Here is a 14,617-nt window from a genome sequence, read left to right as displayed (position 1 = left end):
TGAAAGGAAGGTGTAATGAGAATTGAAGTCCCACACAGGTGAGAAGGCAAGAAAAAAATACAACCCCTGGAAATGGATGTAAGCTTTGAGAACTAGAAGAACTGAATGTCTACAACAGCAGAAGCACTCTTCCTCCCACTGAGTTTCTTTGCCTGATAGCCCTAGCAGACTTCCCTCTTGTCTTACTAACCAGGATTAAATCACAATAGCAATCCATCCTGGCACAGTGAGTGTAATACCGTGACTGGTTGAGGCTTAAATTAGCCTTTTGCAGTAGAATGGATGCCAGGACTTGCTTACTGATCTCTAGTGTCTAGAATCTAATCTGTTCCCTTTTAAGAAAAGTCGTCAGCCTTCAGGCACCTCTCTTATTTGCTATTAATGCCAACAGATTATTGATAAAGGCTCAATATGATTACAAGTTCATAGCAATGAATTCTTCTAGCTCTAGAAATTTAAATCCACTTCCCAACGGTATGTGTTTTCTTGCTTTCTCACCTGTGTGGGACTTCAGTTCTCTCTTCAGCTTCCTTTCAAAATCAAAGGGCTAGAGCCTGGTGTCCCTTTCCTCTGACTCCTGCATCTGGAAGTTGGCTTTCATTTTCCCCAGGTCCCCTAAGGAAGTCAAGCTGAGTTCCATCTTCCAGTTCCATAAGAAATCTGCTCATACCAAGCAATTAATAAATTTTAGTGGAATTACCTAAAATTTGAACAGAATGGGAGTTGAAGAAGGGTTGCAGATTAATATATTTCTGGTTTTGTTTATCTCTTGCAACTGCCCCATCAAAACCTTGTACCCGTGGAGTTGGGGGGCAGTGGGAAACCAGCTTGAGAGCAAAGTAATCCTCTGAGGCTATCAGACAGGAGGAATGATGAAAAGAGTGTGAATCCACAACTACATTGCTAAACTTCTATTAAAACTACCAGTCTGAAGCTCATTCCACCTTCAGACTTCTTCTTTAACAGTAATAAACATTCTCACTGTTTAAGACAATTCAAGTCAGGAATTTTTTTTTTTTTTAATTTGGAGCAAAGACAGTCTAACTGATACAATCATTTATTTTAATTCAATAAAATATTTTATGAATTTTTTTCATATTGTCATTAATATGAAGGTAACTAGTGGAACAGATAATACTACTAATAATGATGATAATAGTAATAATAATAATCTAAAGTGCATTTGAGGGTGGCTGGGAGAGCAGTGATAGTGTGTGCGTGTCCTGCAAATATCATACAACTGTGACTGTGAGGATCCTGGCCTCAGTGTTTTATTAGTACATGACAACATTTCCTTTAATGTCTTCTTTCCTTTGAAGATAATTCAAATCTTGAGGGAAATGTAAGACAGTAGATATCAGAATTAAAATTTGAAGGGACTTAGCAGGCTGGAATGCTAGAGTAAAACCAACAAGTTGAATAGCTTTCAAAATAAGATGCAGCATTGGCTCAAAAATCTACTGTAAAACTTCAAGATGAGCAAGGCATGATTTAGCAGAATAGCTGAGAGTTTTAGTTGTGCCATGTAGTGGATATCATGGTCTACTACCTAGAGTCTCCCTTTAAGACCAAAGCAGTTGTTTCTCCAGTGGCAGGGAGTATTGTGGCCAGTGGCCAATGGTTCTCTGCTGAGTCCCTCTCTAGGACTGAACTTCAGCTGAAGAGAGCTATCACCATTAGTTTGCACCATCTCCTTAGAGATCGCTGCTTTCTAGAATTGATCAATATGGGCATAGAAAAGCCTGGTTTAAATGCTTAAAGCATGGACAAGTCTGAAGGGCCATCTCAGACGTAGAGGCCCCTCTGGGACCTACTGAAACCTTTATTATAACAGAGTTCCACTTTTTTTTTTTTTTTTTCTGTTTCAGAGTTCTACTTCTTATCTGCCCAATCTTCCTTTATCCTACATAGGTGTTAATCCTGTTGATCCTAAAGTTCTAGTAAACTTTCTACATGGGAATTTCCAGCTCAGAGAATGTATTTGTTAGGGACAAAGTGTCATCATGGTCCCACTGTTATATTGGGTTCATACAGAAGCCAGGTAGTAAATGTAATACTGGTCTAATAATGACTCACAGTGGGTTGATTCATTCATTCCCAAATATTATACATTCTAATTTATAATTGGAATGGACATATGTGGTAGTTGGTAAAATCTCCATTGTTTGCTTGGCTTGTGGATCAAGAACTAGTGTAGTGAGGAGGCCAAGTAGAAGCTCTCATCCAATAACTGGCTGTGGCCATAAATGCTGTATTCACACCCCCTCCCCCAGCTCCCTAGTGATTGTTTGAGGTTTTGGTGTGACTCGCATCACAGTTCAACTGCTGACTCCTACTTCCTTCTCTGTCCTATAGGTGTTGATCCCTAAGTCATATCCATTAAAATTCTCCATTCTGTAGGCAAACCCCTTCTTCAGAGTTTCTATATGAGCCCTAAAAAGTCAAGCAAGTGGAGTTGGGTCATTAAAAATTGATTATCTAATCATGGGGAATAATGAATCCTAAACCGGTTGAACAGCATTTAGAGAATTAAATTCTATTTGGGGTCTTTAAGAGAAACTCATAAATGAGGAAAGCAACCAAGATGAATAGTGTAAGAAAATTTTACTTGAAGTAGAGAGAAAGGAATTAAAACTTTGAGAACTGTCTTAATCCCACAAAGGCCGTCATGGGGAAGATGGAAAGGTTTCTGTGTTGGAGGGGAGAATGGGAACAAAGGATAGATTCTATAAGGAGGCAGATTTTAGATTAAGTAAGGGGGAGGAATTTCTAAAGGGCAACCTGTCACATTTCTTGGGAAGAATGAGCGAGTGTCTCAATACAGTTAGATGATCATAAGTCAAAAGTGTTCGAGGGAATTTCTGCTATGACTTGGGGACTAGTCTCAAGTCCTTTTCATCTCTTAGATCCTGTGATTATAGGTTGTGATAAATTACAAGCCTTTTAAGGGTCCTTAGTATGGAGAATTATGGAATCTGCTCAAGCATAATGTAAGACTCAATTATATTAATTTTTCTTAAAATGTAAGACTCAATTATATTAATTTTTCTTAAAGGGAAAAAACTCTCTGTCACCTTCAGTCAGTCTGGAGTGTTGTGCATGGAGTAGGATACATAGGTGATATTTCCATTTAGCTTTCCCCATCCTCAGTGAGCTTATAATTGAATTCCTTGTGTAAGATGTAGAAAAGAAAAAGACTTGTTTTTGAGCAGCTTTGACTTTTATTGATAACCATGTTTACAGGGTTTTAGGGCTTTGAAGATAATTTATATCCTTCTGGAATTATTTTTAGCTTGTCAGCATAGTCTTAGGAATGCAGACTTAACACTTTCACTGATAAGGAAGTTAAGCTCCAGGAAGTTTATAGACCCAGACCACTAAAGGAACTATGTGCCAAGGCTGGAATCTGGCCTCTTGCCTTCCGAATGATATAACTTTTGAATATTTTTCCAAGTTCTCCAAATTCCATATCCTCTTGTGTTCCAGACCACTCTCACCATATTTTTATGGGTTGAATTTTGTCCCCCAAAAGGTAAGTTAGTACAAAACTGCAGAACTTATAAATGTAATCCTATTGTTGGAATAGTCTTTAGAGATAGAATTAAGATAAGTTCATGTTGGATCAGGGTGGGCCCCAGTGTGAAAACGAGGCAGAGACTGGAGTTGGGCTGCCACAAACCAAGGGACAATAAGACAACAAGAGTTGCCAACCATCACCATAAGCTGAAAGATGCAAGGGAAGGTCCTTCCCAAGAGCCTCAGGGGAAGCATGGCCTCTGAAACTTCTAGCTTCCAGAACTGAGAAAGGAATTCCTGTTGTTTTAAGTCTCCTGGTTTGGGGTAGCTTGTTAGGGCAGCCCTAGGAAACTAACACACCATATCCAAGATCATTCCCCCAGGCAGGAAGAGGTGAAGTGAGAGGAAGGGTTGTCAGGTTCAGACATCATAAGGGACAAAGAGATGTCTTGCAAAACAGAGGACACAAGTAGCCTTCAGCAGGCAAGTGTCTGCCATTGTCAACCTGGGTGTTAGATCATAACATACTAGGGCACGTGACATATAAACAGGAAAGGGTGTCCTCTTAGGTGCTATTCCTCTGTCTAGCAATTAGCTTACAAAGTTGGAGTATCCTGGGTGCATTTAGGGAATAAAAGACAAGAGAAAAATCTGATTTCACAAGGCGGGTGAGGCGCAAAAAGATTGTGCCAAATAACTTGAGAAAGAGGTTCTGAGTAGACCGAACCAGATAGGTGTGACAACAATAGCTGCTTAGGGGGAAAAATAACAGCAACGATAATAATAATCTTATGCATTTGTTAGGACTTTACAGTTGACAAAGCACTTCCGCTATGGTTTGAATGCTTTTGTCCCCTGCAAAATTCACATTGAAAGTTAATCTCCAGTGCAGCATATTAAGAGGTGAAATCTTGAGGAGATAGATGAGTAGGTCATGAGGGCTTTGACCTCATTTGTGGGATTAGTGCCTTATAAAAGGATCAGAGAAGAACTGGCTAGGCCTACTTTTGCCCTAGGCATTTTGTCTACAAATGCCACAGCATTTGCCCATCTGGAGGATGCAGTCATAAGATACCCTCAGAAGAAGAGACCTGGCTCTTGCCAGACATCAACCTTCTGGTGCTTTGATTTTGGACTTTCTAGCCTCCAGAACTCATCTCTGATACTGATAAATTACCCAATCTGTGGTATTTTGTCATAGCAACAGGAAGAAATGGAAACAACGTGAATTTGTGATTTTATCTAATCTTCAAACATTCTAGTAAGAAAGGCCAGGTCTTTGGATCCCCATTTTCCTCATGGGGAAAATGGCTCAGAGAGGTTGGAAACACTTGCCCAAGGTCACTTATCTGTACTAGCACCAGAACTCCAGCCTTTGACTGTCTGCCCACCATTTTTTACATAAGGTGGTCAGAGCCATCTTGGGCTCAGCCCAGCTCCATGTCTGGGGAACAGTTATCCTCAGAGGCTGTCAGCCTCTCCTCCCCATACCCAGAAGATTCTATACAAAGCAGGGACTCAATGCACAGTCACAGGGGTGGGGTGATTAATTGAGGTTGGGGGAAGCAAGAGGTCCCAGGCCTTGTGTTTTTCATGGACTCTCGGTTCTGTCTCTGCCAGTGTGCTGCAGAGCAGAGCTGACACTGGCATCACCTGCAGTGAGTCTTTGTGTCAGGAGGTAGTCATGGAAACTCACTCCCTTCCTAAGCTGATGAGTAGACAATTAGGTAGAATGGAGGAATCAAGTTAATTGCCTGTCATGCCCTCTCTGCTCTCTGTGTATTGATTCAAATTAAGCTTTTTCAGTTTTCTAATGTCAGCAGATACCAAATGATCAGAGCACATAGCTGGGAGTTAGGACATCCAGGAAACGACCAGTTCTGAGTGAATCTCTTAACCTTTCTGCCTCTCTGTTTAGTTCTGACCCAAGCATTCACAAAAACAAATCTCTTTTCTGACCTCCCTTGGTTTTGGACCCAAAGACTCTGAACCATTAATGTCAACCATCTCTGAGGCCGTGGGCATTCAACTAGCCTTTCCCTTTCTTTCAGAGAAAAGATAGAATTCAAATTTAATCCTGCATTTGTTGAAACCCAGGGTAGCTCAGAGAGAAGTAAACAAAACAGTAGTGGATGTTCTACAGTGTGGGTTGTCCACATGGGGGGCAGGCCAACAAGATGTGGAGATTTTCTGAAAAAGGTGGCATCATCAGCTCAGCCACCACCTGAACAGACCTGTGGAAGGTCCTCAGAAATGAAGCCTCTTCCTGTTGCTCTCTAGCTGACACCAGGTACAAGAATGAGTGAGCAGACAGAATTTTCTTACCAAGTGACAGTATAAGCATTATTATAGATAATAACATTTTTAAAATGCTAGAATTAAAAGCATTCCCAAGTAACAGGTAACTAACTTACTAGAGGCATATCTATTTCCTTGTTATAAACTTCAGGGTTAGAGGAAGAAGATGGAGTAAGGGAGGCCTTGGATTCCCTGTCAAGTTCTTGTGCACTTTAAAATTTTAATAGTATTGCAACAGGAATCTGTCATGCCTATATACTTCTTTTTCTTTTTTTTTAAATTTATTTTTCAGTTGTAGTTGGAAACAATACCTTTAGTTATTTATTTTTATGTGGTGCTAAGGATGGAATGGAACCCAGGGCCTCACATATGTTAGGTGAGTGCTCTACTGCTAAGCCACAACCCTAGCCCCACTAATACCTCTTAAAGGTAAATTTATCAAAGTTCAGGATGACAATATTTCATAAATTATCCATAAATTTTATCTTGAGTCTACAATCAATAAAAATAGCTTCTGTAGGTGAGATTATAAATAGTTCCTTCTAAATGCAATTTTAAATGACATTTACAAATTATTTCTCTTATACTTTTTTTTATCTCAGTTGTTAGATTGATGATGTTTAGGATCTGTACTAGGAGTTTTCAAAGACTATCTGTATCATGACTTTGGACGGCCACCCTGCCCAGTACCCTGGGTTCTGAGGTCCTCTGGCAGTCTAGGTGACTTCCTAACACCCTTAGGCTTATTAATAAATGAGCAAACACAGGAGCAGGTAGTGAGCTCCTTGAGGATAGGAGCTGTGTTGGTCATTGATATTTGTTCAAAACCTGGGAGATGACTGTCACTTCACATACACTCACTCCTTAGTAAGTCACAGGGTCTGAAATTATTGCATCTCTGTAAAGCAGCAGATGGAGGTGCCCTAGCTAGGAACCTTCTGGTGTTATGGAAAGTATGTCTAAAGCATGTTCAGAACCACCAAGTTCAACAGTGTCACTACAGTGGGAACTGTCATTCCTTTCATGGACATACCCATCTTGAATGACTCTGGATGTTGAGATGTTGAGATTGCCCAGAGAAGAAGGGAATAGAGTCAAAGAGCTTCTTAGAACTAAAATATAAGGATACAAGGATAGCAAGGTTGAAACAAAGCCCAGGTCCCAATGTGGGACAGTGTCTCTCCTTTGTAGTGAGGAATTCGCCTCATCAAACGTAGCCAATTAGAATCTACAGAGAGGTAGAAGCACTGGCCTTGCCTTTCAAATTTCAGGATACTGTAGAGGAAAAAAGCAACCAAGAGGGAAAAGTACACAGAAGTACAAGGTTATTTGAACTGACAGTTAATTAGAGGTCTGAAAGAAGAGAGATGGGCTATTCCGCAAGATGGTTTACTGGCTGAGATTTCAAGGACCCCTGGCAAGTTGAGAAGGATGAAATCTGTTCATTTTTCCTTCACTGCGATGAATCAGGCCTCCAATGACAACAGTGTGTCTGTGTAGAGTCATGCTTTATCAACTTCTATGAATTATTGCTCATCACTTAGGGGCTTTCAACCATTTAAAGATTGTCAGAAGGAAATCAGATGTTAGCTGGGGAGGTAGAACATTCTATTTTGGAGGAAGCAGTTGGTTACACCTGCCATGCAGGGACACCCTATTCCAGCAATCTTCCTTCTACCACATGCCAGAGGACAATGCATGGTCTTTCTGAGCAGGCTCTGGTCAGGGGTCCAACAGCCTGGTGGTTGGAGGTGGATACAGGGAGTGCTGCCACCTCTTTTTCAGCAAGACAGGATCTTGAGGAAGGCTTTGCGGAACTCTGCATTGAAGGTGGTGTAGATCACAGGGTTAAGGGCGCTATTCATATAACCTAGCCATGTTGTGGCACTGTAGAGCTCTGGGGACACGTGGCAAGCTTGGCAGTGGGTATTGAGAACATGGGTCAAGAAGAAGGGCAGCCAGCAGACGATGAAGGCTCCTAAGATTGCAAAGAAAGAAAGAGTGGGTAAGGATTTTGCTTCCCCTTTATTATAACATGAAAATGACTTCTGAGTATCTGCTTTATGAAGCTACTATACTAGAAGTTTTAGATAACCATCTGCAATTAGCCACTTTTTTCTTTCTTTCTTTCTTCTTTTTTTTTTTTTTTTTTTTTGTACTAGGGATTGAACTTGGGGAGTATTCAGCCACTGAGCCACATCTCCAGCCCTATTTTGTGTTTTATTTAGAGACAGGGTCTCACTGAGTTGCTTAGCACCTCACTTTTGCTGAGGCTGGCTTTGAACTTGTGATCCTCCTGCCTCAGCCTTCCAAGACGCTGGGATTACAGGTGTGCACCACTATGCCAGCTGTGCCACTTTTTAAGATGAGAAAACTGCTAATGCCTTTGATTCACCCCAGGCGTATGTTACTAGACCAATTTTTAGTTTGGTAGTTAGGTAATTCTGAACTAGTCTTTTCTCCTTCTCAATTCAATTCAGACATTTATTCAGTGTCTACATATGTGAGACATGATCTTAGGCTCTCATACAAAGACTAAAGATGTGGTTGTCACGGTTCCTGCTGTGGGGGAGAGGACCTTGTGGGGGTTCTAGTCAAGTCCTTCATTGGGTTTTGTCAGTAACTCTGAACAGGCTGAATTGCTTTCATTAATCTACATGGCACTTGTGACTTAGCAATTTTTAACTTCATTATTTAAATAAAGTTTATACTTTTTCTACCATAAAATTAGCCTTGATTATATACATAATGGAAAACTTGGTAAATACAGAAAAATAGAAGAAAAATTACCACCTACCACTCAAAGATAATCACTTTTGACTTTTCTCTGAATTTCTTTTCAGTTTTTTTTCTTTGCATTAAAATAATCTAGATGTTATCTTACCATACAAATGACAAAGTGTTTTGCATCCCTATTTTTTAATTTAATATTTAAAAATAAGTAAGCATTTGTTAAATATCCAACATGTCTCAGATCCTTTTATTTCATTATTATTTGATTTATACATTATAATTCCACATGACAGCAAAATATAACTCAATTAGGTAGCTTGTTCAGCTTCATAAATTTCTTTTGAATTTCCACCAGTGTTAATATTTATACAAAAGTGTTTTTAATTGTATTATAACCATTTTATAAAATTATAATCATTGAATTTCCATCTTTTGTCAAATGTGGCTACTCTAGCACCTACCACCAACTCCAACTAACTAAACCTAACCCAATCTAATCTAGCCCAACCCAACACTCACCAACTTACACTTACCAAGTACAATGACTACCATCTGAGTTGCCTTCTTTTCTCGAAGTGGCACTGCCCGAGGTTGCAGGGGTCCTAGCTTCAGGGATGTTGATAACCTGCCATTACTGAGTTTTCGAACTTCTAAGCTGAGCTTGGGTGCCATAGTAGGGCTGAGGGAGTTCCGTGTCATCTCCTCCTTTTTCAACTCTCCTTCTTCTTGGAAGCCTGGTTGCCTCAAGGCAGTATCTTGGCAGATGCTATAGTAGCGCTTCAGCTCCGAGTGTGCCTGGCCAGGAGAGAGGGGCTGCAGGTGTGAAAAGAGAGGGTTTTGAAATTTCTGAGAATATTACTTAGCTTCTGTATATTCCAGAAGGCGACAGAAAATGTGAAGAAGGAAGAAGAGGGCATCATTTATGAAAGTCACAGAAGGACTATCTGAGAGAGTGGGCAGGACCATGGCAAGTTAAGGGAAATGGAATTTGCTTTTGACTTTACAACTCAAAAGCCGCCTCCCACATATAGAACATTGGAGGATCACAGCAATCCCTTGAGGAGGGTAGCAGAAGATTGTAGTCTGGCCCTTTTGAGTAAGAATGAGCAGGTTATACAGAGGAATACAGTAAGTGACCCAACTGGAATATAGGCAGCAAAACATGGAATGTGGGAACTCTACAAGAGAAATGATTCGTTTTCTTCAACATTTTTGTAACAAGAACAATAACAACATTTAACCAATTGCAAATTATGGGCCTTATTTGAATTATGATTCAAATAAACAAAAAATGTATAAGACAATTGGGGAAATTTGAACATTGACTGTACACTTAATGGTATTAGAGAACTATTATTAATTTTTTTGGTGTCATGTGGTATTGGGATAATGTGCTTTGTAAATGAGTCCATATCCTTTAGAGGTTCTTACATAAATATTTTCAGTTAAAATAATGTATTTGAGATTTGCTTCACAATAGCCCAGGGAGGGTGTGCAAACGTAGGAGGGAGCACAGATTTGCAAGATTGACCACAAGTTGATAATTGCTGAAGGTGGTTGATTGTGACTACAGAGTTTGTTATATTTGTCTTTCTACTTTTTTAATAAAATTTTCCATAATAGAAAGTTTAAAAAAATAAGAAAAGGAAAAAAAAACCCAAGGATTTTCATCTCATATTTCTCACTTAGTAGATATTCTTTAGTAAGTTAATTTGATATCTCTGAGCCTCATTTATAAAACCAAAAACAAACTGGGAAAAATGGGTTTAAGATGAGTGGCCTCTGAGAGTAGAAAACAGAATGTTATTTTTTTCCGGTATTTTGCCAGGGGGAGGGCAGTTTGAATATTGTGCTCAATATCATAACTTCTTTTTATGTTTGAAGAATCAGACATTTGTGTCAACCCTGAATAGCAGGCAGGAGTACCCAACTCTCATTACCATAAAGCCAACTATTCACTACATGTCCTCTCTCCAGTCTTGCCAGGCAGCTAGAGCTCTGGTACATGAACCAAACTTGGGCAATCATAGATTTCAGACCTGTGGCTTTGAACTGGAACTAGTGAAGCAGGGAGACTTCAGGATTCCTCTAACAGTGGTGATATTCAATGTCCTATGTGTGAGGTCTTCTAACCAGATTATTCCTGATAATGAACAACATCTTTAGGAGCTCTTCTTCAGACATCTTACTGAGTCTCTGAGCTGCCTGACCAGTTTTCTGATGACATTTCCTTTCTACATAAATGGTCAGTGTTGGTCCCCCTAATCCTTTGCTTTTCTCTACTTAGTTCAAGAAATCATACTCATAAACACTGAGTAAATGCAAGGGGGTCATCAAGGTGATCTAGTGTTTTAAAAACTGCTTAGCAAAAAGGAATTCTAGGAGAATATATACTTTTAAAGCTTTTGGCTTTAAGCTGGGAGGGATGGCACATGCCTATAATCCCAGTGACCTGGGATATTAAGGGCAGGAGAAATGCAAGTTCAAAGTCACTCTGGGGAAGTTAGGAAGACTGTCTTAAAATAAAAATGAAAGGCTTGAGAATGTAGTTCAGTGGTAAGGTACCCCTGGGTTCAATCCCCAGTATTGCCCCCCAAAACACAAAATAAAACAAAACCCCCAAACCAACCCCACCCCTGCAAAACAAAAAATTTCTGTTTTTCATGTTGATGGAATTTCCTGCTAATTAATATGAGCATATTATATTTTGATAATTTATAATCAAGATTACACTTATGATAAAGCTGGCATGTATTGATCTTTTATAATAGCAATATTTAACTTCTAATGTAGTGTTCTTTTTTTTTTTTTTTTTTTTTTTTTTGACTACTGAGTCACATCCCCAGCCCTATTTTGTATTTTGCTTAGAGACATGGTCTCACTGAGTTGCTTAGTGCCTTGCTTTTGCTGAAGCTGGCTTTGAACTTGAAATCCTCCTGCCTCAGCTTCTGAGCTGCTGGGATTATAGGTATGTGCCACTGTGCCAGCTAATGCATTGTTCTTGATACCAGGGGTATGGCATCAAAATCTTGGAAATACCTATGAAATCTAGAACTAGAGAACACTGGAAAAAAGTGATTCTTCCAAGATATTATGTTGGTGAGTATTTTTCAGCTCTCTCTGCAAATCCTTCTTACTACCTCCCTGATCTGAGGAAAACACTGGATTCCTGTGTATGGCTGGCAGAGATCTCCAATTCCAGATGGCAGGACAGAGCCTAATTCTTCACACTTCTGGCAATGAAGCTGCTCTGCTTTTCAATCTCACCTTTGTAGTCAACACATCTCTTTTGGCCTTGAAGGCTCCTCAGACCTTGGATTTACAATGGGCAACTTTAAGCTGCTTAACTATTTTTCATGATTTACAACAAGAGTCTCTAATTGCTACATAAGACCTGTGTAAAAAGTGGTTAATTAACTATAAAGAGACTGGACAAGATTCAAACCTTTATGGATTTCTGACATTTTATCCCTAATGTGGAGTTCAGGGAGAGGAATACTGAACTTATATTGAACACCTCCAGGCTTCATTCTGATTCTGGGAGATAGGGAGGCAGGCTGGCTTGAATTAGAAGGAGAATGCTCAGGTGACCATAAAACTTTCTTGGTCTTCTTCATGTTCAATGGCAAATATGACTCTTGAAAGTCTCTTTTCCCTGCTTTCTTCGGTTCTGTTCACATGTGTTTCATTGACATCCTGTTTGCTCTAATGCAAATGGCTGTGGCATCTTCAAACCACATCTAAGAGTCATTGGCTTTAGTCATTGGGATCTAGTCCAACAGTCACATGCTTTCTGAATATTATTTGGTGAATCCCATTCAGAAGCTTAAATCATGACTCTCAGATTTTGTCAGGTAGTGCAAATATGTGTGGAATCAGGACTAGATTACATGTTGAAATGGGAATGGAATCAAGACAAATCAGCATCTTATTCTTTTCCTATGATACACATCATGGCCTACTTACCATTTTTCCTGTGGTATCTGATGGAAATCTGGACCTTATTGAAAACTGCCGAGTAGGGTGTAGCCGCAGACAGGAAGACTAGGGTAAGTTGAAGGAGAGGCAGTCAGTTCTGGGCTGAGCTTTGCATAGTTGAGCCCTGTCATATATAATCATGCAGCCTGACATTGCTTTCAATGCAACATATTCATATCCTTGGGACTTCAACTTTGAGAGTCAGACTTTCACTTAGGTCATCAGAAATTGATCTAGACATCCAAATTGGTTCTGCCTTTAATATTAATCTCAGTTCTACTGTGTCTAAGAAGTTTTTTTCCTGAGAATTTTTGTCTTTCTCTTTTCATAATCTCCACAGCATTTTATACCTGGATGCTTAATTGGCTTCACCTCACATTTGGCAAACATCCTGCTCAGTTCTGAGCTGTTCATTGGTTTTGGGTGGAAGTGAGCTTTATTTGTTAGATCCAAAGCTCCATGAAGACAGAGGGCACATAACATTCCCATGATCCCTTCCCTAGTAGATTATAAGCAATTGGTATTAGTTCATTCATTCAGTGAGTAACTTGTGCTAAGCTACCATGTGCCAGGCACTGGAATTAGCAGAATTTAAAATCCATACAATTGCAGATCAGTACTGATGCAAAAACCTTTCTTTAGAGCCTAGAAAGACCCAAATCATTCCACCAATTAGTCAGTGCCTTAGGCAGATCAGGAAGGAAAAAAGATTTCAAGAGACCCCAGTGATTCTTAGATTGAGTGATTTGAACAAAAAGTTGGTTCTGGGAACCCACCAGCAGTGCATTGTACAAGTGCCACACTAAACTCTGAAACCCTACTCCATCCCAGCCCTGCAACCAAAGACAGCAAAATAAAATATAAAATAAATCCTTAATCCTTATTGGACATCTGAACTGCTGGCCCTTTAGAGGAAACAAAAGGCTCTGAAGGGAAGCAGAAGGAGCCAGAAACTCTCCTATTATCTTGCCAAGAAAATGAGTTCTAGCAGAGCCCGTTAGTGCACGCTTGAGATTGAATTTGCTACCTTCAAAGCATAGATAATACCAATGGGTTGGAAGGTAGTACCAGATCTCTGTCTCCCATGTGGCAGGACAGGCTGGAAGCCCGGGATTGATGTTGCCACCCTCTGCCCCCTCCAGGGTGCTCACTTGTCGAGGGAAGCCGGGCCTGACACTGATGCACTGACTGTTCTGTCGAGTGAGGATCCGTTTCCGTCTCCTTTGTCTCAACACCACATAGATCCTGGCATAGACGAGGACAGTCACCCCAAAGGGCACATAGAAGGACACCACTGAAGAGTAGATGACGAAATCAGGGTTGGAGATGGAGCAGACGCTGGGGTCCCCTGTGGGTGAGAGAAGGGGAAAGCTAACAGTTTGTCAACCGTTAGACCTCAGAAGGGAACACGGAGCTTGGACCCAGGTGACCTGCACTGCTTCTACCTTCTAATGGAGGGTAGGGACAGGCAGTCTCAGACAACTATGTTGTCAGCTCCTTGAGGCTAAGAGGTCTAATCGATCTTTGAGTGTCTTACAGTTCACTTAAAAAGAAAATTCAGCCACAATTATATGCTAGGCACCACTCTGCACTAGGGCTGCAAAGATGAATCAACGCTGTGTCTGCCCTTGAAGAAGGTAACTGCGCAGATAGACAAATGATCCCTTCCTGGTGGTGTGGTGTCACATGGAAATCCAGCCTTGGAGTCTGGCGGTGGGGTGCAGAGCAGGAGGACAGAGACTCTAGGAGGGGTGTGGCCCCCAGCAAAGGGCCTCCTAATGTAGAAGCAGGAGTGGGCTGCTGAAATCAGTGGAAGGAAGCAGCTTCTTTTGAATTCAGGATGTGGGGCAGGTGGTGGCTGAATGTAAGACAAGCATATGCTTTTTTAGGGCATCCTAGCACTGGGCAGGGTAGGATAAGAAGAGAATTGGAAGTATATTGTCACAGTGGAGAATGCAAATTCAGAAGAGTCCTTGTCCCTGCCTTATGTCCAAAGTGTCCCTGCCACTCTCTTTAGGAGGTCCCTCTAGCTTGCCTTCTTCTGTAGCAGATGTTGAGGTCCCTACAGAACCCAGGTTAGGGCCTGAAATGG

The 14,617-nt window shown here is 40.6% G+C and overlaps 1 protein-coding gene across 2 annotated transcripts in view; it reads right to left on the bottom strand.

The window, feature by feature from the left end:
- Positions 1-7,595: 7,595 nt before the first annotated feature.
- Positions 7,596-14,617, bottom strand: part of Drd3 (dopamine receptor D3) — a 36,283-nt gene continuing 29,261 nt past the window's right edge. The window contains exons 4-7 of one of the 2 annotated variants that reach the window (XM_027936114.2): positions 13,677-13,873; positions 9,228-9,360; positions 9,081-9,128; positions 7,596-7,792 (exon numbers count right to left, since the gene is read on the bottom strand). In XM_027936114.2, coding sequence (XP_027791915.1) covers positions 7,596-7,792; positions 9,081-9,128; positions 9,228-9,360; positions 13,677-13,873 — 575 coding nt within the window. Of the gene's footprint in view, positions 7,793-9,080; positions 9,361-13,676; positions 13,874-14,617 lie in introns of both variants that reach the window. The other variant, XM_027936113.2, reaches the window with a different exon arrangement.

This window comes from Marmota flaviventris, chromosome 8 (assembly GCF_047511675.1).
Source record: "Marmota flaviventris isolate mMarFla1 chromosome 8, mMarFla1.hap1, whole genome shotgun sequence".
NCBI lineage: Eukaryota > Metazoa > Chordata > Mammalia > Rodentia > Sciuridae > Marmota > Marmota flaviventris.
The sequence above is the reverse complement of the archived record's forward strand: the minus strand, read 5'-3'. Positions and strand labels throughout refer to the sequence as shown.